Source organism: Ornithorhynchus anatinus, chromosome 3 (genome assembly GCF_004115215.2).
Source record: "Ornithorhynchus anatinus isolate Pmale09 chromosome 3, mOrnAna1.pri.v4, whole genome shotgun sequence".
NCBI lineage: Eukaryota > Metazoa > Chordata > Mammalia > Monotremata > Ornithorhynchidae > Ornithorhynchus > Ornithorhynchus anatinus.
In genome coordinates, this window is record NC_041730.1 from 18,128,692 (window position 1) to 18,155,863 (window position 27,172).

The following is a 27,172-nucleotide window of genomic DNA, read 5'->3' on the forward strand; positions in this document are numbered from 1 at the left end:
GGAGAGAAGGGAGGTGAAGTAAGCGGGGACGAGGTGATGGACTGCTTTAAAGTCAACAGTGAGGAGTTTTTGTTTGATACAGAGGTAGATAGGTAAACCCTGGAGCTTTTTGAGGAAGGTGGTGTCATGTCCTGAACGTTTCTGAAGAAAGGGAATCCCATGGCAGAAGGCAACTGCAGTCTCAAAAAGACAGTATCCGTGCTGCAGATTGTATTTTTCACTTTCATGATAACTTTTACTTGTTCAAACTCGTTTCTTTTTGACCACTTGTACTTGCACAGCAAACAAAAATTCCTCACCTTTGACTTTTAGACACTCCACACCTTGCCCCCTACTTCAACTCGCTACTGTCCTTCTACAACCCAGCCCTCCCACTTCACTCTTCTAGTGCTAACCTTCTCATTGGGACTCGATCGCCTATTCTGCTGCCAACCCTTAGCCCATATCCTGTCTCCGGCCTGGAATGCCCTCCCTCCTCCAATCCAACTGACAATTACACTCCCCCACTTCATAGCCTTATTGAAGGCACATCTCCTTCAAGAGGCCTTCCCAGACCAGGATCCACTCCCCAACACCTTCTTCCACTCCCTCTGCATAGCCCTGACTTGCTCCCTTTGTTCTTTCCTCCTCCCAGTCCCATAGCACTTATTTACAGATCTGTAATTTATTTACTTATATTGAGGTCTGTCTCCTCCCTCTAGACTGTAAGCTCCTTGTGGACAAGGAACTGTCTGTTTATGGTTGTATTGTATTCTCCCAAGTGCTTAATACAGTGCTCTGCACATAGCAAACATTCAATAATAATAATAATGATGATGATGATGGCATTTTTTAAGTGCTTTCTCTGTGCCAAGCACTGTTCTAAGTGCTGGGGTTTTTCATCATCATCATTATTATTATTATTATTAAGTGTCGTCAAGTCGTTTCTGAATCATAGTGACTCCATGGATATACTTTCTCTAAAACGTTCTGTCCTCTGCCATAAGATTCAAGGTAATCAGGTCATCCCATGGCTCACATCTCCATCCCCCTGTTACAGACAAGGGAACTGAGGAAGAGAGAAATGAAATGGCATGCCCAAGGTCACCCAGCAGATAAGAGGTGGAGCCAGGATTAGAACCCACTTCTTCTGACTCCCAGGCCCGGGCTCTTTCCACTAAGGCACACTGCTTCTCAATTAATATGATTGAATGAATAAACTTGAATGTGCGATCTTTGATATTCCAATTTGATATTTGCCCCACCCCCAAACCCACAGCACTTATGTACATATCTTTAAATGATATATTATGAATTTCTTAATTATTCATATTAATGTCTTTCTCCCCCTCTAGTCATTCATTCAATAGTATTTATTGAGTGCTTACTATGTGCAGAGCACTGTACTAAGTGCTTGGAATGGACAATTCGGCAACAGATAGAGACAATCGCTGCCCATTGACGGGCTTACGGTCTAATCAGGGGAGATAGACAAAACTGTAAGCTCATTATGGGCAGGGGTCATGTCTGCTTATTCCATTGTATCATACTCTCCCAAGCACCTGACATAGTGCTCTGCACATAGTAAGCTCTCAATAAATAACCACTAATTAATTGCTTGACTGACCCTGGAAAAGTTAATTGACAACTGAAAGGAGGTTTTTTTTTTTCGTGGTACTTGTTAAGCGCTTACTATGTGCTCGATTAGACTGTAAGCCCGTCACTGGGCAGGGATGATCTCTATCTGTTGCCGAATTGTACATTCCAAGCGCTTAGTCCGGTGCTCTGCACGTAGTAAGTGCTCAGTAAATACTATTGAATGAAGTACTTTACTAAGCACTGAAGTAGACACAAGCTAATCCGTTTGGATGCAGTCCTTGTCCATATAGTGCTCACGGTCTTAATTCCCATTTTCCAGATGAAGTAACTAAGGCACAGAGAAGGGATATGCCCAAGGTCACACAGCAGACAAGGTCACACAGCAGACAAGACAACTCAATTATCTTGTGTCTACTCCAGTGCTTAGTGGAGAGTCATGGACATAGAAAGAGCTTGAAGGCACATCTCTAAGAGGCCTTCCCTGACTAAGCCCACTTCTCCCACTCCCTTTTGCGTCACCCTAACTTGCTCCCTTTATTTATCCCCTCTCTACCAGCCCCACAGCAATGGAGTACATATCTGTAATGTATTTATTTACATTAACATCTGTCTCCCTCTCTGGACTGTAAGCTCATCGTGGGCAGGGAATGTGTCTGTCTTGTTGCTATACTGTCCTCTCCCGAGTGCTTAGTAAGCGTTCAGAGTAAGCGTTCAAGGAATAAATGAATGCTTAACAGGTACCATAAAAAAATCTCATCCGAAAATCTATGAAATTATTTCTTCTACCTCCCCCTCCCCCTGCCTCTCCGTTTCCCCTTTCTTGTACTTTCACTTCTTTGTTTTTGGCTAAGTTGGCCCTGGCTACACCTTGGGCAATTTAGGTCCACTTGTTTCCCTGTTCAGATTGAAGCTATTTGAGGATGTGGACAAGGTTCCCCAGGTGTCTAATACTGTGGTCTGCCCCTAATAAAGTGCTCTGCCTCCGCAGGCCCTCAGATGTGTCGATGATAACGACGCCTTCAGCACTCAGGGAAGTATTTCAGTACTTAGGGAAGCAGCATGGCCTAGTGGATAGAGCCCAGGCCTGGGAGTCAGAAGGTCTTGGGTTCTAATCGATGGCTCCGCCACTCGTCTGCTATGTGAACTTAGGCAAGTCACTTCACTTCTCTGGGCCTCAGTTACCTCATCTGTAAAATGGGGTTTGAGACTATGAGCCTATGTGGGACGGGGCTGTGTCCAATCCGAACTGCTTGCACTCACCCCAGCGCTTAGTACAGTGCCTGGTACATAGAAAGAGCTTAACAAATACTATAATTATTATTACTATCATTACTCACTGTACACGAGCCAAGGAGATGGGAGAGGAGCACGGAGATCCTGGTTAGGTCCCAGAATTGGCGGAATTGGCGTTTGGTGGCAGACGGATGCTGAGGCTACAGATACCCAGGCTAAAAACATACTAACCACCTTTACTGAACTCTCACTGAAGGTAACATACTTCACTAAGTGCCTGGGAACCTCAAAGTAAGCACAGGACCACATTCTCTGCCCATGAGAAGCTTGCACTCTGATGGGGGCGGCAAACGCTATTTACAAACTGATTTACAAACAAGAAATTAAAAAAAATGAATGAACAATCGAATCGTTGTGTATGCCTAAGCGCTGAGGTTGAGTATAAGTCAGTACATATGTGCTGGTGATGGATGATGGTTTTATGCGGCTTCGGATTCTGGGAAAAACTTGGGGCTAGTTTGTTTAAGATAGTGGATATTTTAGGAGGGTTTTGTTGTCATCTGTTGGACTGGGGGAGAGAGGGAGTTCTAAACTGAGGGACAGGGAGAGTGAGGGACTGAGGTGGGAGAGTCCAGGACGAGGAACAAATAGGAGGTACATTTAGAAGGTTAACTTGAAAAGAAGAGAGAGAAAGGGTTAATAATAATAATTATTGTGGTATTTGTTAAGCACTTGCTATGTGCCAGGGACTATACTGAGCACTGAGGTGGATACAGGAAAATCGAAGCAGCATGGCTCAGTGGAAAGAGCCCGGGCTTGGGAGTCAGAGATCATGGGTTCGAATCCCAGCTCTGCCATTTGTCAGCTGTGTGACTTTGGGCAAGTCACTTCACTTCTCTGTGCCTCAGTTCCCTCATCTGTAAAATGGGGATTAAGACTGTGAGCCCCACGTGGGACAACCTGATTCCCTTGTGTCTACCCCAGCGCTTAGAACAGTGCTCTGCACATAGTAAGCGCTTAACAAATACCAACATTATTATTATTACACTCCCCGTCCCACAGAGGCCTCACAGTCTCAATCCCCATTTTACAGATGAGGTAACTGAGGCCCAGAGAAGTGAAGGGCCTAGCCTAAGGTTACCGGGCCGACAAGGGGCGGAACTGAGACCAGGTCCAGGATTTCTTCTGACTCCTAGACCTGAACTCCATCCACTAGGCAACGCTGCTTCTCTGGGGAGTAGGCCCCACTCTACTGGACAGCCAGGTTTCCTCCCTGGGTTTCCACCCTGAGTCTTCTCCATCTGCCCAAGGAACCTCCCTGTTGACCTGTCTCACATCTCCCCAGCGGGCAGAGAACAGCAGCTGCAGCCCGGCGCCATCTTCACACGTCTTGAGGAAGGCTGTGGCGGACGCTGCTGGAGCACTCACTGAGGCCATGATTGGGGCCATGGATGCTGAGCTATGAGACGCCTGAAATAGAGAAGTGCTGTGGACTAGTGGTTAGAGCACGGTCCAGGAAGTAGGACGGTACCTGGCTTCTAATTCCAAGTCCGCTACTTAATAATAATAATGGCATTTTTAAGTACTTATTGTGTGTCAAGCACTTTTCTAAACTCTGGGAGAGATACAAGATATTCAAGTTGGAGACAGTCCCTATCCCGCATGGGACTCGCAGTCTTAATCCCCATTTTACAGATGAGGTCAATGAGGCGCAGAGAAGTGAAGTGACTTGTCCAAGGTCACACGCCAGACAAGTAGCGGAACGGGGATTAGAACCCCTGTCCTTCTGAGTCCCGGACCTGTGCTCTATCCACTGGGCCATGCTGCTTGACTGCTGTGTGACCTTGGGGGACTCCCTTAATTTCTCTAAACCTCAATTACTCATCTGTAAAGGAGGGATTAAGACTGTTAACCCCCTGTGGCACAGGGATTATGTCTAACCTGAGTAAACTGTATCTACTTCAGGACTTAGTACAATGCCTGGCACATAGTAAGTGCTTAATAAATACCATTAAAAAAAGAAATTTGCTTCTCTAGCCACAAAACACCTTATGTTGTCTTAGTGTTATGTTTTGTAATAATAATAATGATTACGGTATTTGTTAAGGGTTTGCTATGTTCCAAACATATATTTTTATTACCCTATTTATTTTGTTACTGAGATGTACATCCCCTTGATTCTATTTAGTGCTATTGTTTTGTCCGTCTGTCTCCCCCGATTAGACTGTGAGCCCGTCAATGGGCAGGGATTGTCTCTATCTGTTGCCGAATTGTACATTCCAAGCGCTTAGTATAGCGCTCTGCACATAGTAAGCGCTCAATAAGTACTATGGAATGAATGAATAAATACGAGGTAATCAGGTTGTCCCACGTGGGGCTCACAGTCTTAATCTCCATTTTACACGAGGTAACGGAGGCATAGAGAAGTTAAGCGGCTTGCCCGAGGTCACATGGCAGACAAGTGGCGGAGCTGGGATTAGGATCCACGTCCTCTGAGTTCCAAGCCCGTGATCTTGCCACTAAGCCACGCCGCTTCTCCCCTCTTTTTGTATCCGTCTCCAGTCCCCTTTCCCCTGCTTTTGTTTTTAGATTGGAAGCCCCTCAAGGGACAGGGATTTGGCACGCACACTGATCTAACTCTCTGGCCTACCAAGGATACTGTCCTTCTTGAATGGCACAGCCTACACGCGCAAGGACAATGCATAGTTCACTGCTTTGCACACAGTCAGTGCTCAAGAAATCCGAGGGTACGCATTACTTCGTGGGCTTGAAGCAATATGCCCATCCCAGAACCTTTCTGTATTGCCATTAACAACTTCCAAAATTCCTCAGCTTTCAATAATTTAACTTCCACCTGTGAGTGGTAAACATATGAAATTGGTTCACAGGAAGTTATGCAACTCTGGGATATCGGCAGATCTAAGGGGGATTTGGCTCGCCTCTGGCCCACAGTGGGTGGCTAGAAGAAAAGTGAGGTAAATTTCTCTAAACATTCTGTAGTTACTGTCGCAGGCAGAAGATTGGGTTGACTGGATTGTTGTGGTGATCGAACAATAGCAGTTCCTATGTTATCATGTCACTGAACTGATTAGTTCATTGAGAAAGACCACAGCAATTCACACGAGAAACACATTTGCAGAATTCATTCATTTTTTAGTACAGACCTCATCTGTTGTAGACTTATTAATCGGGTGTTAAGGGGAAGGGGCTTTCGGATGGATTTGACCGTTGACCAGGTCACGTTGCAGTCAGGAGAATGTCATTTCTTGGATGTTAAATCCTCATAATTCGGGGGATGACTTGTCAGCCGTTCATAGTCACTTTCTTGGGTTGTCAATCCTGGCCCTTGGGAATTAGCAGTCAGGTAAATCACAATCTGTAAACCCAACAAAAACAGGACCATTTAGTTCTAGGTAGCATCAATATCACTTTCAGAGTTTTTTACGCAGTCACTCGAGCAATGGTAGTTATTGAGTGTTTAATGTGTGCAGAATATTCATTCATTCAATTGTACTAATTAAGCGTTCACTGTGTGCAGAGCACTGTTCTAGGTGTTTGATAACAATGACGGTATTTGTTAAGCGCTTACTATGTGCCAAGCACTGTTCTAAGCGCTTCGGGGGGGGGGGTATACAAAGTAATCGGATTGTCCCACACGGGGCTCACACTCTTAATCCCCATTTTACAGATGAAATCACTCAGGCCCAGATGAGTAAAGTGACTTGCCCAAGATCGCACAGCAGACAAATGGCAGAGTGGAGATTAGAACCCCTGACCTTCTGACTCCCAGGCCTGTGCTCTATCCACTAGGCCACGCTGCTTCCCTTCTGTACTAAGCACTTGAGACAGCACAGTACAATAAAGTAGGTAGATGATTCCTGTCCCAAAACAGTTTACAGACCAGAGCGGGAGAGAGACATTAAATATACATACACAAATACATTTTAGATGGATCTGTTCATAAATGCTGTGGGGCTAGAGATGGGGTGAATACTAAAGTGCTTAATAGGCAAAGACCCAAATGAATTGGTGACTGCAAGAAGGGAGGGCAAATAGAGGAAGAGAAGATTTAGTTAAAGAAAGCCTCTTGGAGGAGATTCATTCATTCATTCATTCAATAGTATATATTGAGCGCTTACTACGTGCAGAGCACTGTACTAAGTGCTTTTCTGATTTTAGTAGGGCTTTGAAGAGGGCGAGAGTGATGTTCTGTCAGATATGAAAGGAAAGGGAGTTCCAGGCTAGAAGCAGGTTGCAAGCGCCTTGTGGGCAGTGAATGGCCTTACCAACTGTTTGTATTGTACTCTCCCAAGTGCTTAATAATAATAATAATAATAATGTTGGTATTTGTTAAGGGCTTACTATATGCAGAGCACTGTTCTAAGCGCTGGGGTAGATGCAGGGTAATCAGGTTGTCCCACGTGAGGCTCACAGAGAAGTGAAGTGACTTGCCCGCAGTCACACAGCTGACGAGTGGCAGAGCTGGGATTCGAACCTATGACCTCTGACTCCCAAGCCTGCGCTCTTTCCACTGAGCCACGCTGCTTCTCTTAGTAAAATGCTCTGCACACAGAGTAAGCCCTCAGTAAATACCATTGATTAATTGATGTGGGCAGGGGATAGTGGCTAAACAGACATTTAGTTGCCATTGTTTTTACGAGATGTTCTTCCCCTTGTCTCTATTGCCATTGTTCTCGTCTGTCCGTCTCCCCCGATTAGACCGTAAGCCCGTCAGAGGGCAGGGACTGTCTCTATCTGTTGCCGACTTGTTCATTCCAAGCGCTTAGTACAGTGCTCTGGACATAGTAAGCGCTCAATAAATACTATTGAATGAATGAATGAATGAACAGACAAGATGGAGGTATAGTGCGTAGGTTGGAGACAGAGGAGCAAAGTGCTTGGGTTAAGATGTAGTACATCAATGAGGTAAGATAGGAGGGGGAACACTGCTATGGGGATAGATATTATTGGAAGTTTTTGAGGAGTGGGAGATGTGGACTGAACTTTTTTTAGGAAAATGATCTGAACAGCAGAATGAAGTATGAATTGGAGAGGGAAGAGGCCGAAGGCAGGGAGATGAGGCAAGGAGGCTGTCGTAAGAAGCCAGAGATGAGGGTTTGGATCGGCATGGTAGCAGTCGGGATGGAGAGGAAGGGATGGATTCTAGAGATGTCCTGAAGGTAGAACCAACATGATATAGTGGCACAATGTATATGTGGGTTAAATGAAAGAGATGAGTTGAGGATAAGGCCAAGGCAGGCAAAACAGGGAGGGTGGCCTACAGGGATAGGAAAATCAGGGGGAAGATGGGGTTTGAGTGGGAAGATGGGAAGTTCTGTTTTGGATATGTTAAGTTTGAGGTGGTGGGGGGAAATTCAAGTAGAGACGTCCTGAAGGCAAGAGGAAACGTGACGCTGCAGAGAAGGCGAGAGGTCGGTGCTGAAGAGGTAGATTTGGAAATCATCTTTGTAGAGATGGCTGTTCTCCAAGGATGTCCCAGTCCCCATACCATTCTTCAATACAACACAATCACCTCTCGTCCTTCCTTCCACAAGGTCCAGACACCTCTAAAAGTAAGCGCTTAACAAATGCTATCATTATTATTATCATGATTATTATTGTCTGCTCCAACCACACCATCCTTTCCCCTCTCAATGACATTGAAATGATTAGAGGCATAATTTACCATACTCATTTCTCACATCCATCCTGATGGGATACAGTCTGTTTTAAGAAGGAAGCTGGTTTGGGTATGTGACGCTTGGGTATTCCTATGACTGCAGAATTTGAGCAGATGCCCAGAAACTAGGTTCCTTTTTTTTCCCCCCACGTATTCAAGCTGGTGAGGCCAAAATGCCAGTCCCATAAGGACTCATAATCTGAGGTGGGACGTTGTAAGGAAATGTTAATTGGGATTTCTTCAGCTGATGAGGTGAGGTATCCCCTTTGAGCCCGCTTTAAAAACTCCAACATCTGTGACAGAATTTTAAACGTTCCTGTCTTCCATCTCCTCCTAATAATAATAATAATAATAACTGTGGTACTTAAGTGCTTGCTATGTGTGCTTAACACTGTACAAGTGTACAAGTGTTGTGGTAGATATAAATTAATCAGGTTGGGCATATTCTCTGTCCCACATTATTATTATTATTATTATGGTATTTATTAAGAGCTTACTATGTGCCCAGCACTGTTCTTAATGTTGGGGTAGATACAGGGTAATCAGGTTGTTCCACATGGGGCTCACAGTTTTAATCCCTATTTTCCAGTTGAGGTAACTGAGGCACGGAGAAGTTAAGTGACTTGCCCAAGTTCACACAGCAGACAAGTGGCAGAGCCGGGATTAGAACCCATGTCCTCAGAATCCCAAGCCCCTGCTCTTTCCACTAAGCCATGCTGCTTCAGATGAAGTAACTGAGGCATAGAGAAGTTAAGAAGGCATAGAGAATTGCCCAAGGTCACAACACAGCAGGTAAGTGGCAGAACCGGGATTAGAAATCATGTCCTCTGACTCCCAGGTCCGTACTCTTTCAGCTATTCATTCATTCATTCAATGGTATTTATTGAGCGCTTATTATGTGCAGAGCACTGTACTAAGTGCTTGGAATGTACAAATCGGCAACAGATAGAGACAGTCCCTGCCCACTGAACTAGGCCATGCTGCTTTTCTCAGCATGTTCCCCCAACCCCACCAGTGGCCATCCTGGGCTCCTCCCGACTGTTCCCAGAGTCCAGACGGTATAGACAAATGTGCAGAGCCTTCATGATCCCTGGACAGCAGAGAAAATTAGCCTGGCCAATAAGAACTCAGCTGTATGGAAAGAACCCCACCTATTTTACAGCATCCTTTTGCTCTCCAACCCCTTCCCTGATAGACCACAAGGACTAGTAGCCAATTGTCTTACCACTACCTGGCAAAGAGGCAGGTTTCATGGGATCATTAGCTTTAGATTCCACAAAATTAAATCTGCCACTTGGTTTTCTTGTTTGCAGACTCAGCCTATGTATAGTAGAAGAAGGATGTGAGGCGAAGGGGTGTGAGATTCGCCTTCTTTGATAAAGTCATCACCATCCAAGTCCCAAACTTGACCAGTTTTTTTTTTGATGGTGTTTGTTAAGCAACTACTATATGCTAGGCACTGTTCTAAGCACTGGCGTAGATATGAGTTAATCTGATCGGTCACAGTTCCTGACCCACATGTCTTAATCCCCATTTTACAGTTGAGGTAAGTGAGGCACAGAGAAGTGGAGTGTTTTGCCAAGGTCACACAGCCGACAAGTGGTGAAGGAGGGATTAGGACCCAGATCCTTCTGACTCACGGGCCAGTGCTCTAACCAACTAGGCTACGCTGTTTCTCACTGTTCCATACTGGAATCTGGGCCACTGACGATTTCAAGAAACAATAAAAAAACAGATTCCTGACAGGACTGAACATACCTGATTAGAGTCATCACAAACTGCCTTGCACCCATAGATTGAGAGGGACATCGTGATGCAGAATTCCAGAATAGTTAAGATGAGCTCTATAGAGAAAAGGCCCTGAAAAACATGAAGGGAATCACACAGGAATAAAATCTCAATCGTATCAGTGCCTGGGAGTTAACTGAGAACCGATCAATATGAAGATATTTATCGACTACATTGAATTAAGGAACTGGAAGCATCCACCAGAAGGAAAGGATGGAGTCCCTAATTAACAATCGACCAGTCAATCAGTGGTATTTATTGAGTGCTTAGTGAGAGTAGATCACTGTATTAAGCGCTTAGGAGAGTACAACACAAGACTCGGCAGACACATTCACAGGATCTTACAATTTAATTAGGTAAAACATAATTGTATTCAAACAGTGGGAGCGATAACTGTGTGTTAACTGAGAAGATGCGCTTGGAAAGAATGAGGGTGCAAAGTTAGCGGATATTTAAGATGGAGAAAGTTAGAAGCCAGGGGTAGAGCGTTGATGTGGAGGGAGGTTGGTGGTGAAGAGGTGTCTGGCGAACTATGTTTTAGGAAGATGGCCTGGGCAACGAGGTGTATTATCAACTGCAAGAAAGAGAGGCTGGAGGCTTGGGAGGCCAGTGAGGAGGTTGATATAGTAGTCCAGTTAGGAAGTGCTGAGAGCTCGAACCGGAGAGATGGCTGTTTGAGGGTTGAGGAATAGAGGCTTCCAGAAATGTTGTAGAGAAGTGGCCGGCAAGATTTAGGAATCAAATGTGAGAAATGAAAGGCAGCGAAGAATCAAGGATGACACCAAAGTTCAGGGCTTGCGAGACAGGGTGGATATTGATGGGGTCAAGAGATGGGAATGTTAAGAGGAAAGGTGAGTTAGGAAAGGAGACATGTTCAGTTTTGCCTCGTTCTGGAGGCGAGAGAAAATGCCAGATTATATAAGAAAAAGCAAAGTTGGGTTTAGAAAGAGGCAGACTCCGATGAAGACTAAAACTTCTCAGAGAATCTTATAAAATGAATAGTTCCCCCTCTAGACTGTAAACTCCCTGGGGGTAGGGGATGTGCTGACCAACTCTATTATGGTACTCTCCCAAGTGCTTAGTATACTGCTCTGCCCTCAGTAAGCACTCAATAAACAACTGATTGATCAATCAACTGATTGACTAGGAAGAGTCGCTTCTTCAGGATTTACCAAGCAAACCTCTGATCGGGAGAAAATTCCAGAGAAGTAGCATTTAGTCTGTAAAAAAACACCTGGGAAAGCCTCCTCCCACCCTGGGTAATCGCGGTTATTGATTGCAGCTCCCCAAAACTTGAACCGTGACCGCACGCAGGTTTGAGATCACACCTTGATGTCTAAAAATCCAAACCAGAACCACTTACATAGATAAAGGGGGCATGGTACAACGAGTATGGATTGATGGCCAGACATATTGAGATGATAATAATCCCGCTCCCGGAGATTACGATGCTTATTATATTCATTGCCAGGCTGCCATGAATCTGAAAGAGAACAACGGCTCTCAGAAAAGGCATCTGATCGTTCAATCAATAGTATTTACTGAGCGCTTTATATGTAATGATTCATTCATTCAGTCAGTCGTATTTATTGAGCGCTTACTGTGTTCAATTCGGCAACAGATAGAGATAATCCCTACCCAACAAAGGGCTCACAGTCTAGAAGTGGGGAGATATTTCTTGGCTTTTTACAAGTCTGGACTAACCAGCTCACCCGCCATGTTTTAGAGGCGGGTGAAAAGCGGAGTCCGAAATCTGCAGGATTAGATAGGAACTCAGTCTAGAGGGACACCAAGAACACATCCTTTGGAAGGTCCAGATTTCCCAGAATCCTTCTCCACGTTCACCAAACTCATCCTCTCATCCAACCAAATAAGAATAATAAGAACCCACGCCGCTGAGTCCTCCTCCTCTGAGAGAAAAGTCTGAGCAGGCCTGGCGTCAGAAGGCAAACCAGTGAGGCAGCCTGCCTCAGGATGCAGGGTGCAGGGTGCGAAGAAGGAGGCGTGGATGACAGTGCTTAGTACGGTGCTCCGCACATAGTAAACGCTCAATAAATACGATTGAATGAATGAATGAAATGGTAACTTAAACGTTCCTGCCCTCTCTCCCCCAGAGTTGGAAACAGCACCATCGTGACTAAGGACCCAGGCAGGGCATCGCAGTGACTTTGGTATCAGAGATTAGAGTCAGGAGATCCTCTGGAGAAATGCTCTAGATTTAACCATTTGGGCAGGCTTCTCTATGCTGTCATTTTATTGTGTGCTATGCTTGATGGAGCATTCAAAGAGTCACATGTGACAAAGTGCTCTCCCTGGAGAGAGGGTGGTAGCAATCTCTTTCCCTCCTTAGGGCAGCTAAATGAAGCTGGCCCTGCCCTTCGGGAGATTACATTTGCACTGTTTTTAGTTTGATATCTGTTCCATAGATAGGAAATTACAAAATGAGATGATGAAACTGGAGAAAGAGATTACAGACTGTGCCTAGCAGTCCGAAAAAGAAACAAAACAGAGTGAATTTATCACGATTCGGAAGTGGGTGACAAAAACGGTTTCGCTTTTCAATGCCACTTTGGGCTCTTATGAGACTCTGCATTTGGGGAAATGCTAAGATAAAACTTGCTGCAAACAAATGTCTGTTAACCTGGGGAAGAGAGGCTGTGATATGAATAGCTTTGGGTGGAGAGAAAGCTAATGTTAGGCACTGAATTCCAGCTTGGTGGCCTTAGCGATTTGAGGAAATGCTCCGTCGGTCTTGATTGACCTGTGCTATCTCGAGGAAGAAAGAGGAAGTATTTTCACTCACCAGACTTTTTGTGGGTTTTTTTTCAGCTGCAACCGAGAGGGATCCTGAAACGATGAACTGGTCAAGAGAGAATAAACCGGTCAGTGATGGGCATTTGAAGTCAAGGCTGATAGGCAGACACTCATTCATTCCCCAGCCCACATCCCCTCAAATGCTGTGTTAGAGAGAGACCCAGATGATCCTAGTTTCTTTGTGGTGGTTCTGTGACCTGACACAGGACTGCAGTGACAGTGCGGCACTCAGGGAGGTGAGAGAATGCAGCCTCCCGCCCTCTGAGACGCAGAGTGGCCTAGTGGATAGGGAGTGGGCCTGGGAGTCAGAAGGACCTGGGTTCTAATCTTGCACCCCCCACATGTCTGCTGTGTGACCTTGGGTAAGTCACTTCACTTCTCTGTGCCTCAGTTACCTCATCTGCAAAATGGGATTAAGACTGTGACCCCCATATGGGACATGGACTGTGTCCAACCTGATTAGCCTGTATCTCCCCCAGAGCTTAATACAGTGCCTGGCCATCATAATTTCTCAATAAATACCATTAAAAAACAAAAAAAACCCTCCAATTTGGAATGCTGAGCAGATATCACGTGACCATTCCTTGTTAAGAATCACTGGATTCAAATATGCCATTAGAATAACTTTGGGAAATCAAAGAAAATGAGTTTACCACTCCGTATTAGTAAAAGATTTTTTTTTCTACTTTTATTTCTTCCTAAATGAATAATTACTGTCTATGGCAATGCCAATATGCACAATATCAACATTATCTTGGCCGCAAGAGATGAACTCACGAGCTCTAGGGTCCTCATTGTATATGGAAGTCTTCTATAGTCATGTAATGGACATCAATTTATATATCTTGTCTATTTATACCCCTCTAAGAATTAACACACACATGCATCAGCATCCTCTCTTTATGAAATGAAATTTATGCCACCCAAATGCATTGCCACTTGTAAGGGCAGAAGAGTTTTTCTAACAAGAAATGCTCCAAATGTTGATTTCAGGGTATTAGCCTGGTTTGATACAGAGGTAGAAGTAAGATTCCTTAACAACGGTGACCCCAGGGACAGGAGCTGAGGGACTGTGAATGGTGTTCGGAGGAGGCAGGGGCAGAGTCTGCCTCCTGCCTCCACTTATCCTTTTCTAGTCCTGGGGTTCGCTGTCCTGCTCGTGTTAGCGTTTATGGAGCAAACACTCCTGGCTGCATCTGTATGGGGTGAGAGATTTGGGGGAGTGTTTTTTATGAGTATAGTATAGCTCTTATTGGGCAAATCTCAGGCTCATTGACAATCCAGTGTCCGCAGAGTGAGCCGGGTGAATGTTCCTGAAGTCCAGACCACCAGACACATTGCTAGACATAATGTTGGATTTTTGTTAAGCACTTACTATGTGCCAAGCACTGTTCTAAGTGCCGGGAGACACACTAGGTCATCAGGTTGTCTCTCGTGGGGCTCACAGTTTTCATCCCCATTTTACAGATGAGGTAACCGAGGCACAGAGAAGTGAAGCGACTTGTCCAAATTCACACAGCTGACAAGTGGTGGAGCCGGGATTAGAACCCACGACCTCTGACTCCCAAGCCCGGGATCTTTCCACTGAGCCACGCTGCTTCTCTTAGACATCTCCTGGGGAGGGTGGCATCAACTCTTGGAGCAAATCTCCTTCCATGACTTTTACCTTTGAGCTGGGTCCAACCGATTTGTTTTGGGGGACGGAAGTGCGACATTTTGTTCTTTGACTTTTAATCTCCCCCTGCTGTCACTGGGGCAGAGGAGAGAACAAAAACCATGTACCCCTGAGCCACTGGACAATACCAAGAGTTAAAACCTGCACCAGCTACATTTACAGGGAACGGCCAAGAAAATGGAAGGTGAAGAGCTCACATTTGGTTTAATCAAACCAGGACCAGCACGCAGGTGGGGACGGGAAGATATATTTTCCCTTTAAAAAAAACGGATTAATCATGCGGTCGGAGGAAAGAGAACTGGTATAAAAGCAAAGAAATAAAAGAAGAGGGGAGGGGGAAGCAATACGGCCTTGTGGAAAGAGCGCAGGCCTAAGAGTCAGAGGATTTCAATTCTAACATTGGCTCTGCCACTTGCCTGTTGTGTGACTTGGGGCCAGTCATTTAATTTCTCTCTGCCTCTATCCTCACCTCCTCCCTCTGACTTGGACTGTGAGCACCTTGTCGGACAGGGTCTCTGATTATCTTGTATCTTATCCCCGTGTCTGGTACATAATATGTCTTTCACAATTACCGTTTTTTTAAAAGGAGATTTCAAAGATATAAAACATTAAAACTAGGGATGACGGTGATAAGATCAACATTATCTAACAGATGGCGGTAAGCATTTGGAATTTATTTCTAAAGGAAATAGGCATTCCAAAATTGTCGATAAATTCAAGAGGTGTTCACATAAATTAACGGATCAGTTTTGCACCCTATATTGACCCCACCCTCAGCCCCGCAGCACTCTTGTACACATCTGTGGAAAGAGCCTGGGCTTGGGAGTCAGAGGTCATGGGTTCGAATCCTGGCTCTGCCACTTGTCAGCTGTGTGACTGTGGGCAAGTCACTTAACTTCTCTGGGCCTCAGTTACCTCATCTGTAAAACGGGGATTAACTGTGAGCCTCACGTGGGACAACCTGATTACCCTGTCTCTACCCCGGTGCTTAGAACAGTGCTCTGCACACAGTAAGCTCTTAACAAATACCAACATTATTATCTGTAATTTATTTTAATGTTTTTCTCTCCCTCTAGACCGTAAGCTCTTGGGGGACAGGGAATACGTCTACCAGCTCTGTTATTTTATACCCTCCCAAGCTCTTAATACAGGGCTCTGAACACAGTAAGTTCTCAATAAATATGATTGATTGAATATATCTGAACAATTGCTTTTCAGGATTTAGAGGTGAAACTAGTTTGGTTTAGGTGACTCAAAAGAGGGATTTTTCAGTGAATAATAATTATTTTGGTATTTACTGAGCACTAATTACGTGTGTCAGGTACTGTGCTAAGCGCTGGGGTTGATGAGAGGACCATAGTATGGGAGCTACTGCTAGAGATCTCAGTGTCGGTATTGGCCTTCCAATTAAGACATTGATCCAGTGCGTGACAGCTGCCACCCAGGGAGAGGAAAAAAGACAACAATTCACCTGTGTCTGCAATCCCATTGCCACTTTCGATCCCTACATCTCAACAACAACATATCTGAGTTGTAAAAAGGAGAGAGAATGGCAAGAAAATGGACCAGAAGCAAGGAGAAGCTTTCAAATGAAGACTAGGGTGTCATCTGTGTAGTTTTCCCCCAGACAGACTGTTTTTCAGCTGGACTGCCCCCACTCCGCTACCAGTGTCAGGTTTCATGGTTTGTTATATAAACCCGGGAGGAGATTATAAAAGCTCTGAAGCAAGTGGGGAAGTTAGTGCTTCCCATGGTGAAATGCCCTAGGATGGGACAAAATCAGCCTTCTTTTGCAAAATGGGGTATGTGCCCATCACAGGAGTTGGGTCTGTCAATTTATATTGTATCAGACTCTCCCAAGTTTGTAGTACAGTGTTCTGCACACAGAAAGCGCTCAAGGAACACCCAGTGATGGTTGAATGATTGATGCCACATGCCCGGTGTTAAGGGTGCGATGACACATGCATCTCCAGGCTCAATAATGCCGAGGGGCACCGGTGACCACCCTAGCAGAGACGGACGTAAAGAGTTAGGACTCTTCTGTCTGAAAGGTCACAGGCTGAGAAGTTGACAAGATCATTAAGGGTATAGACTGGATAGACATGGAATTGTTACGCTCCAAGCCCAATAAGACCAGGAAGAGGGGAAACGAATGGAAATCTGAGGGTGGTAAGTTGCAAGCAAACAAAAGGAAGCTTTCTTCAGACAGCGGATGATAAGAATAGGTATTCGGTACCACAGGTAGTTTTGCATGCCGAAAATATTGGGAGACTCGAGAGGGGTTGTGATAGATTAATCGATAAAAATGATAGGTTACTCAAGGGAAATTTAGGGATCTAGTAGGGAACAGTTAGGATTGTTAGACGATATATCCCTAACCATTCGGATCAATATCAAGGAGGGCAAATATGATGTCAGTCCTCTCAGAGACCTGTTCCCTCTGGGGCCTGTGGATACTTGATCGACAAAAGCTATACTTGGGATATTGAGCTCCAAAGGAGATCTATCCTAAACCCATGACGTTTCAGGCTTTTCTACGTTTCAGTCCCTCCATCAGTTGCATTTAATGCTCACTTACCATGTGAGATAAGCGGTCAGTTTAAGCGCTTAATAAGCTCTCCTTTCCTAAAGAGGGTGGGTGAGCGAGAAGAAGCGGGCATGAAGTCTCACTAAGGCAGGGAGTTGGAGACCACAATCACACACACCAGAAAGCTCACCTGTACCCTCCACAAAGTCAACAGATTCCAAATTCTGAATACTTTTTAGAAACATTTGCTGTTGTACAATCCCAAACTGGACAGGGGGAAACCACAACAAAACTCATGTACACTGTTATAAACTCTCAGGGTTTTCTGAGGCAAGTTTGACTGATGCTGAAACAGACATTGTGTCCTTTTCAACACTGCCCCTAAGAGAGATAAACTCTGTCCAGTTGTCATTTCTTCAGACGAAGAGGTCCATTAGTTCAAGGAATAGGACTGATCTACAAAGTGCTTAATTAATGCTAATGAGAAGTGAGAAGCAGCGTGGCCTAATGGTTAAAGCAGGGGCCTGCGAGTCAGAAGGATCTGGCTTCCAATTCCGGCTCTGTCACTTGCCTCCTGTGTGACTTTGGGTAAGTCACTTCACTTCTCTGTGCCTCAGTTTCCTCATCTGTAAAATGGGGATTAAGTCTGAGAGCCCTATGTGAGACAGGAACTTTGTCTAACCTGATTAAACTGTATTTACCCCAGCACTTAGAGCAGTGCCTGGCACATTGTAAGAGCTTACCCAATACTTCAATTATTATAGTTATTAATGTCCTTAAGACCATTTTTCATCTGACAGTTTCAACAGTAATTCAATAGATCTACTCACAAATATGCTTCCACATATCGAATACCCTGAAAACCCCACATAGGGAATATAGATGCTTGTTAACATAACTATTCCACAGATGAGGGTCACCAGAGCAATCAGGATCTGGAAGGCCTAGGAAAAGAAAAATAGAAAACAATGAGCAGAGAGAAAGGCTGATTCTATCCCGATTCATCGTGGCTCAGTGGAAAGAGCACGGGCTTTGGAGTCAGAGGTCATGAGTTCGAATCCCAGCTCTGCCACTTGTCAGCTGTGTGACTGTGGGCAAGTCACTTAACTTCTCTGTGCCTCAGTTCCCTCGTCTGTAAAATGGGGATGAAGACTGTGAGCCCCGCGTGGGACAACCTGATTCCCCTGTGTCTACCTCAGCGCTTAGAACAGTGCTCGGCACATAGTAAGCGCTTAACAAATACCAACATTTTTTTTTTTGAATTCTCCCTTCTGGTCTCAGAAGGACTCTAACTGAGGCCCCAGCCCCCATGACTATTTTTTTAATGGTTTCTATTAAACGCTTAATATTTGGCAAGCATTATTCAAAGCACTGGGCTAGATAGGAGTCAATCACATCAGTTCCTGTTCCACGTGAGGCTCCCAGTGTAAATATTGAATCCTCATTTTACAGATGAGGAACTGAGACCCAGAGAAGTTAAGTGTTTTGCCCAAGGTCACACAGCAGACAAGTGACAGAGCCAGGATGAGAATCCAGGTCCTCTGATTCCTAGGCCAGGGCTTTATTCACTAGGCCCCGCTTGCTTCCCAGGCGTTCCTGTCCCCCGCACGTGCATTTCTGATGGCAGGGAGACTGTTCTAATAATAATAAAATATGGTATTTGTTAAGTGCTTACTCTGTGGCAGGCACTAAAGCCCAGGCTCTGTGGTTAGAGGAGGGTAGAGCTTCCTTATTCTGGCACCCCTGGGCCCCAGGGCAGCACTGGCCTGCTCTGTCCAGGCCTTGCCCCTCTGAATGGGAGCGAGCAGGAGAGTCTTGAGCCTGCTGGGACCTCTCTGAGGACCAGGGCAAGCAGCTGTCAATGCTCAGGACCAGATTTCTACACAGTGAAAATGCCCGGAAGGAAGCCCTGTGGTTTGGATATCTTCCTCTTGATTAGACCCCTGGAGAACTCAGGGTGAAGTTTCCTTCCTGGCCGAGACTGCACTTCCCAAATTGAGGGATTCTGAACTTTTATCATTAGGGCTGAAATGACTCTTCGCTTCACCATGTCTCCCATTCTCCAGGGTTTGAAGAGTGCTTATCGCTCTCCAGGCACAGCCTCTCTACTTCCCTCAGATCAAATGGGTACTGACAAGAAAGTGACTAAATCTTCTCCCTAACGAAGAGTGGCCAAGATAAGCTGAAATAACTCTCAGCTTCACCCTGTTTCCCATCCTCTAGGGTTGAGGAGAATGCCTATGGCTCTCCAGATAGCATCCTCTCTGCTCACCTGAGTTAGCTTGGGGAGTTACGGGGGAAGGAACTAAATCCCCTTCCTAACAAAGTGTGGCCCGCCACTCTCTGCAAGATAAATGGTAGGTTTCAAAATGGCTCTAACGTGGATCGAGTTCTACTTACCCCTAGGACTTTTGGCTCTCCCTTAAGGAATTTCTGTAGGGTGCCATTCGGTTGGTTGGAAGAATTGGAAGCCACTGCTTGACCTGGTTGTGTAATGTGAACACCGGGTTGGGTAAAGCTTATGAACACCCCATTGGGCGTAGGCTGTGACTCCATGACGTTATGGTCAGTGCTGAAAAAGAGAAATATTAATGGGAGAGGAAAACAAGTTCATTTTCTGCTCTGTTAGCCAATATCCCCAGAGTCACCAGAAAGTAAATCAAGACTCTTTCCTTACATCATAAATGTTCCTGTTTTCTTGAAGCCCCAAAGCGCACAGCTTCAAGCCCTAGACACTGGATTGCTTTTCATTTTGTAAAAACCTGGTCCGAAATGCCGTTCCATTCAGATGTTCACACTTATTTCACATCAGCCTCCCTTGCAATCCTCCTGGACATTAGTTGTGAGCAGCCCTGAATGTAAACGGGAGGTGCAATCCCTGCAGGGAAAACTCTTCTACTGCTACTGGCCAGAGGATGTCTATCTTGCCCGAATTATCCCTCTCTGAGGGAACAACAGCCAGGACCGATGGATTCTTCACTAGCAGAGAAATCCATGATGAGCCAACTTGCATTCGTCTTAATCCCTCCAAGGGAATCAGCTGCAGTGACCAATGGGAGAGTCATCCTCGCTCCGCTGAGATTGGCTCTTCCTCGGAGATGCGAAGGGTGAAGTCTCTGTTAGGGCTGGGTGGCCCCAAGAGCAGCTACGAGACGCTACAGCTGACCGGAATGGAGTTTCATTCTCTATTCCCATAGCGGGGCAGGTTCGGATATGCGACTCCTTATGGGTCTGCCCCCTCATGGATCGGTCCTCTCAATCAATCGGGTGAGGATTTCAGAAATGATTCGAGCCGCAAAAGTCATTTTCACCAAAACCGTTCTTGTTCCCGTGCATCCTGGCCGATGTGACCATATATAGCATTTTGGGGTTCAGAAAACCGGTGGTCAGTGGCCCCAGGCTATTGTGATTGGCTCAACTGAGTCACCCCCATCTGCAGCAACAAAGCTGTTTCCCCTACCCACCCCCAGACAGCTCTGACCTTGGGGCCCCCCTGCCCTTTGTCACTAAGACCTCATGACTTAGAAGCAGCATGGCGTAGTAGATAGAACACGGGCCTGAGAGTCAGAAAGTCATGGGTTCTAATCCCAGCTCCACTCTGCTGTGTGACCTTAGGTAAGTCACTACCCTTCCCTGTGCCTCAGTTATTTCATGTGGAAAATGGAGATCGAGAACGTGAGCCCCACGTGGGACAGGGACTTTTTCCAACCCCATTTGCTTATACCCACCCCAGCGCTTAATAGAGTGTCTGGCACATAGAAAGCGCTTAACAAATATCATAATTATTATTAGTATGATTATTATGTCACAGAGAAAAACTGTAGGATACATTCAAAAGCTTCAGCCACACTCATCTACTAAGGCAGATGTTCAGAGTCAGTTCATTCAATAGTATTTATTGAGCGCTTACTATGTGCAGAGCACGGTACTAAGCGCTTGGAATGTACAATTCGGCAACAGATAGAGACAGTCCCTGCCCATTGACGGGCTTACAGTCTAATCGGGGGAGACAGACAGACAAAAACAATAGCGATAAATAGAATCCAGGGGATGTAAGTAGCAGTAACGGATAGTATCTGTTAAGCACTTGTGTATGCCAAACAGTGACATATTCATTCAACGGTATTTATCGAGCACTTACTATGTGCAGAGCACTGTACTGATTGCTTGGGAGAATACAAAACAACAGTAAACAGATAGATACAATAAAGCATATAGGACACAACCCTGTCGCCCAGGGGGCTAAAAATCTAAGGGAGAGGGAGAACAGGTATCTTAGCCTTATTTTACAGATGAAGAAACTGAGGCACAGATAAGTGAAGTGACTTGCCCAACGTCATACAGCAGACAAGTGACAGAGCCCGGATTAGAACCCAGGTCATCTGACTTCCAGGCCTGTGCTTTTTCCATTAGGCGACGCTGCTTTGCAATCCTCCTTCATCTAGGGAGCGATGTTTACAGTGATGCTAGAAGCAGGTGCTTTTCCTCTTTGTTGTTCCAGGACAGGAAAGATTTGGGAACATGACGAGGGTCTATTACCGCGAAGCCCTGGGGGCATTCATGGTCTTCAGCCAATCGCATCTATTGAGTGCTTACTGTACGTAGAGCACTTCATTAGCGCTTGAAAGAGTATAATATAAGAATAAATGCAGACATTCCAGAATTTGGGGGGATTAAGACTGTGAGTTCCCTGTGGGACAGAAACTGTGTCCAACCTGATTAACCTGTTTGAATTTTCAAACTGTGAGCTCCACTTGGGACAACTTGATTGTCTTGTATCTACCCCAACGCTTAGAACAGTGCTTGGCATATAGTAAGCGCTTAATAAATACCATCATTATTATTATTATCCAGGAGAGGAGGGACCAAATCCAGTAGCAGAGGTCACCCCCAGTGCTCAGGGAAGTTTGACAGAGCAACTCACCCAAGCTCCGTGTCCCCGGAATTTCTCCCTAGGTTCATTCTCCGGCCCCCATCGCCCTCCTCCAACTCACCTCAGAAACCGTAGTCCTTCAGTGTGTGATCATGGGTCACTGGAGAAAGTCAGCGGCTCCTCCTATTCCCTCACACCAGTTGGCAGGACTTTCCTGAGTTGCCCGTCTTTCCAGTCAGTACCTCTCCTCACCTTCCTCGCTTCCGTGGGCGTTTTTGTTTTTATTGAGGTTTCCTCCTGGCTCTGGCAGCTCTCCACTCTGTATTCTCCTTTCCTTAATCAGCAGCGGCTGGTCAAAGTGGAGGAGCTACTGGAAGATAGTTCCTTACGAGAGGTTTATATGGTTTGCTCTGGAAAGGAGAACTACGTGACCTTTCTGATTACAGAGCGTTGTGCAATTCTAAGTGTGAGAGCATCAAATTCCCACCATCTTTCGTAGTCTCTCAGGACAATTTTCAAGAGCAACGTAAGTCCATTCTAAGGGGCCCCCTATTTATTGGCTCCTAGCCGGGATCCCCAAAGTGGTGGAGCTGGGATAAACTCTACTCTTTTCTGTAGCTGGATTTCCCTCCATCTGATGGCATCATGAGGAGATGTGACCTTCTTTCACTGAGGGTGGGGTAATAATAATAATGATGATGATAATGGGCTTTTTTAGGTGCTTACTAGGTTCCAGGCACTGTACTAAGCACTGGGGTGAATACAAACAAATCAGGTTGGGTACAGTGCCTGTCCAACATAGAGCTTACAGTCTCAATCCTTATTTCACAGATGAGGTAACTGAAGCACAGAGAAATGAAGTGACTTGCCCAAGTCCACATGGCAGACAAGTAAGTGGCAGAGCCGGGCTTAATAATAATAATAATAATGTTGGTTTTTGTTAAGCGCTTATTATGTGCAGAGCACTGTTCTAAGCGCTGGGGTAGACACAGGGGAATCAGGTCGTCCCATGTGGGGCTCACAGTCTTAATCCCCATTTTACAGATGAGGTAACCGAGGCACAGAGAAGTGAAGTGACTTGCCCACAGTCACACAGCTGACAAGTGGCAGAGCTGGGAAGTGGCAGAGCTTAGAAACCCAGGCCTGTGCTCTATTCACTACACTATGCTGCTTCCCCAATACAAGAAGGGCACTTTGATTCACCCCAGAGGCCTACAAAGTGAGTTGAAACTGACCGTCAGCCTGATTCATCCAGACTGCCTGCAATTCCCTGAAAAATTTGCTTTTCAAAAAGGTTTGTTTTGTCTTATCAACTCTTTTCACCTGAACCTTGCAACATACCCATACATGGTGATTCATCAAGTGTCCTATCTTTATTAAGAATGACGACGAGTGTTTTAATGCAGCATCCCAGGCAAATACCAGGTTTTGAAACCCCGGATCGGGAAAGCGACAGGACCCAAGCCAATAATTGTGCAACTAATCAACTTCCATCCAATAAGCTCCTCGCACTAGCTACTGAAACCACTAGTAAATCCTTAGACTAATTTCCCATCATGATAAGCAAGAGGAGGCAGCATGGTGGTCTGAGTGATGCAGTGATGAGCACAGCAGTGTTTTGCCAGGATTTTCTCAGTTTCCAACTCCAATCCTTACCGTGTCAGTTTCTGGGCAGAAGAAAGGTTTCGCTTCCATATTTTTCTGGCCACAATTTCCCTATTTGAAGGAAATGTCATCACAGTTGTTCACTTGGCTGAATTTCAAAACCAAAATGACCCAAGCCTTGGGTGAAAATTTCCTTGGAAGGAAAACAATTCTCAAAAATCTAATTGAATATGAAAGACCAGACTAATGCTGCTAAATATCTGACCCCCATTTGCAAGCCATACATACGTTGAGGGAATTGTTCAACAAACACACCCATCTTGTAAGTAATATCAAAACGTCTTCATGATTACAAATGCTTTTATGAATTTATAAATTTTGCTAGACACGTATTTACTAATTTTAGTCCCTCTCCTTCCCAAGCATCTCTTCATCTTCTTTCTCCTAAATTTCTTCATGCATCACACGTACTACTGAGTTCCTCATAAAAAACTAAGAATAAGATAATAGAGATGAGAGGCTAGTGACACTCGTTCCTTCCTAATGCTATCTTTTAAGTCCAGGAATCTGGTCTTATGCTAATTTTTATGGATTAAATTCATAGGTCTTTCCCGGAGCTAAATCTATGCTATTGGCAACCAGAGGAATAATCAGTGAATCAATTAATCAATGGTATTAGAAGCCGCATGGTGTAGTGGAAAGAGCGTAGGCCTGGGAGTCAGAAGGTCGTGAGTTCTAATCCTGGTTCTGCCACTTGTCTGCTGTGTGACCTTGGGTAAAGTCACTTTGCTTCTCTGGGCCTCAGCTATCTCATCTGAAAAATGGGAATTGAGGCTGTGAGCCCCATGTGGAACAGGGATTGCATCCAACTCGATTTGGTTGTATCCACCCAACTGCTCAGCACAGTGCCTAATACATAGTAAGCACTTAACAAGTACCACAGTTATTTTCCTCTAGACTGTAAGTTCACTGTGAGCAGGGAATCTGTCTCTTTATTGTTACAGTGTACTTTCCCAAGTGTTTAGTACGGTGCTCTGCACACAGTACGTGCTCAATAAATAAGATCGAATGAATATTTACTGAACATTTACTGTGTGCAGAGCACCGTACTAAGCACTTGGGAGAGTACAATACTACAGAGTTGGTAGACACTTTCCTTGCCCACAGTGAGCTTACAGTCTAGAGAGTGCAATGGGAAAAAATAGGATTGATTTATGGATATGTATATAAGTACTGTGGGGTTGAGTTGGGGGTGAATACCAGATGCCTTCAGGTCTTGGATCCACGTGCATAGATGATACAGGAGGAAGAGGGAGTCCGGAAAAAAGAGGACTTAATCAGAGAAGGCCTCTTGGAGGAGATGTGACCTAAATAAAACTTTGAAGGTGAAGAGGGTCTGGCATATATAGTGGGGGAGGGAGTTCCAGGCCAGAGGAAGGTCGTAGGAAAGGGACTGGTGTTGAGATAGACAAGACTGGGGCACAGTGAGTCAACTGGTGCTAGAGGAGAGAAGCGTGTGAGCAGGGCTGCAGTAGGAGAACAGCATGGTAAGGTAGGAGGGGACAAGCCGATTGAGTACTATAAAGCTGATGGTAGGGAGTTTCTGTTTAACGAATGGGAAACCACTGGAGGTTCTTGAGGCGTGGGGAGATGGGGCCTGAACGTCCTTTTAGAAAAATGATCCAGGAAGCACGGTGAAGTATGGACTGGAGTGGGGAGAGACAGGATGTTGGGAGGTCAGTGAGGAGGCAGATGCTGTAGTCAAGGTGGGATAGAAAAAGTGCTTGGTCAGAGTAGCAACAGGTTGGATGAAGAGAAAAGGATGGATTTTAATGATGTTGTGAAGGTAGACCTGACAGGATTTCGTGACAGATTGAATATGTCTCCTCAAAGATCTCCAGTGGTTGCCTATCAACCTTCGCATGAAGCAAAAACTCCTCACTCTTGGCTTCAAAGCTGTCCGTCACCTTGCCCCCTCCTACCTCAACTCCCTTCTCTCCTTCTCCAGCCCAGCCCGCACACTCCGCTCCTCTGCTGCTAACCTCCTCACTGGGCCTCCTTCTCCCCTGTTCCGCCGTCGACCCCTGGCCCACGTCCTAGTTCTGGCCTGGAATGCCCTCCCTCCTCACATCTGCCAAACTAGCTCTCTTCCCTCCTTCAAAGCCCTAGTGAGAGCTCATCTCCTCCAGGAGGCCTTCCCGGACCGAGCCCCCCTTTTCCTCTGCTCCTCCTCCCCTCCCCATCACCCCTACTCCCTCCCTCTGCTTCTCCTCCCCTCCCCATTGCCCTTACTCCCTCCCTCTGCTCTACCCTCTTCCCCGCAACACAGCACTTGTGTATATTTGTACATATTTATTATTCTATTTATTTTATTAATGGTAGATATATATCTATAATTCTGTTTATCTATTTTGATGGCATTAATGCCTGTCTTCTGGTTTTGTTTTGTTGTCTGTCTCCCCCTTCTAGACTGTGAGCCCACTGTTGGTTAGGGATTGTCTCTATCTGTTGCCAAATTGTACTTTCCAAGCGCTTAGTACAGTGCTCTGCACACAGTAAGTGCTCAACAAGTGCAATTGAATGAATGAATGAATGAAAAGCAGAAGACCTTCCTGTAGATGGCTGGGGCAGACCAACTAAGGCAGCTCCCACCCAGAATTCCTGAAGTAAAATCCTCTGCTTACTTCCTGGAGAAATTACTCTGGGCCTGTGCTAAAAGTGTAAGCAATAGGCTGGGGGATCCCTGGGAAAAGGGGAGGCTTCTGCTCCCTGGATCCCTGGTTTCAGTGGACGGGGAATAACAGGGAAGGGGGCTTTAGTCCCTGTTTCTCCCCAATCCTGAGTTTTCTGGTTTGGTGAGGCAGGATGATGGCTACCCTGATCCTATTTCTTCTATTTCAGGTCACACTGGAGAGTGGAGATCTGACTGAGATTTTACAAACTCTTAGGCATCTGGACTGGGCCCTCTACATGGGACGTGGAGAGGTGATTCATCTGACATGTGAGAATTCTCTTCTGGACCCTCTCCAATCAGGATTCTGCTCCATGAAAGGTCGCCAGCACAGAGTGAGACAAATAAGGTTTAATGGCCACTTGGAGATGCTGCCAGCTGGAAGGGAACAAAGAGGCCTGTCCAAGCTGGAGACCTTTCCCACTCAAGCAGCTCTGTCAGAGATGGAACTGCCAGATCCACCCTGCCAGCACGAGGTAATGTGTGATGGAGAAATCCAGAGAAATGGATAAATCTGGCCTCATCAGTGAATATAGAAGGCACAGTTGGGAACCAATCAGTTGGTTTTCTGAATTTCTGGTTAGGGAATAAGCAACTATGTAAACCAAGGCTAGTTCAGAGAGACCTGTTCGAGGAGTCAGACTCAACTATATTTGAGTACTGGAGCA

The 27,172-nt window shown here is 45.5% G+C and overlaps 1 protein-coding gene across 2 annotated transcripts; it reads right to left on the reverse strand.

Moving 5' to 3' along the window:
• Positions 1–5,938: 5,938 nt before the first annotated feature.
• LOC100682005 (membrane-spanning 4-domains subfamily A member 4A-like) lies at positions 5,939–22,560 on the reverse strand. 2 transcript variants are annotated; one of them, XM_007670605.3, is made up of 7 exons: positions 22,290–22,560; positions 19,696–19,867; positions 18,126–18,239; positions 13,083–13,139; positions 11,643–11,762; positions 10,250–10,351; positions 5,939–6,187 (listed from the first exon to the last, which is right to left on the reverse strand). In XM_007670605.3, the coding sequence occupies exons 2-7, from the start codon at positions 19,849–19,851 to the stop codon at positions 6,071–6,073; spliced, it is 666 nt and encodes a 221-aa protein (XP_007668795.2). In that variant the 5' UTR covers positions 19,852–19,867; positions 22,290–22,560; the 3' UTR covers positions 5,939–6,070. The 2 variants fall into 2 exon arrangements, with proteins under 2 accessions (XP_007668795.2, XP_007668796.2); XM_007670606.3 differs by lacking the exon at positions 11,643–11,762.
• Between the last annotated feature and the right edge of the window lie 4,612 nt (positions 22,561–27,172).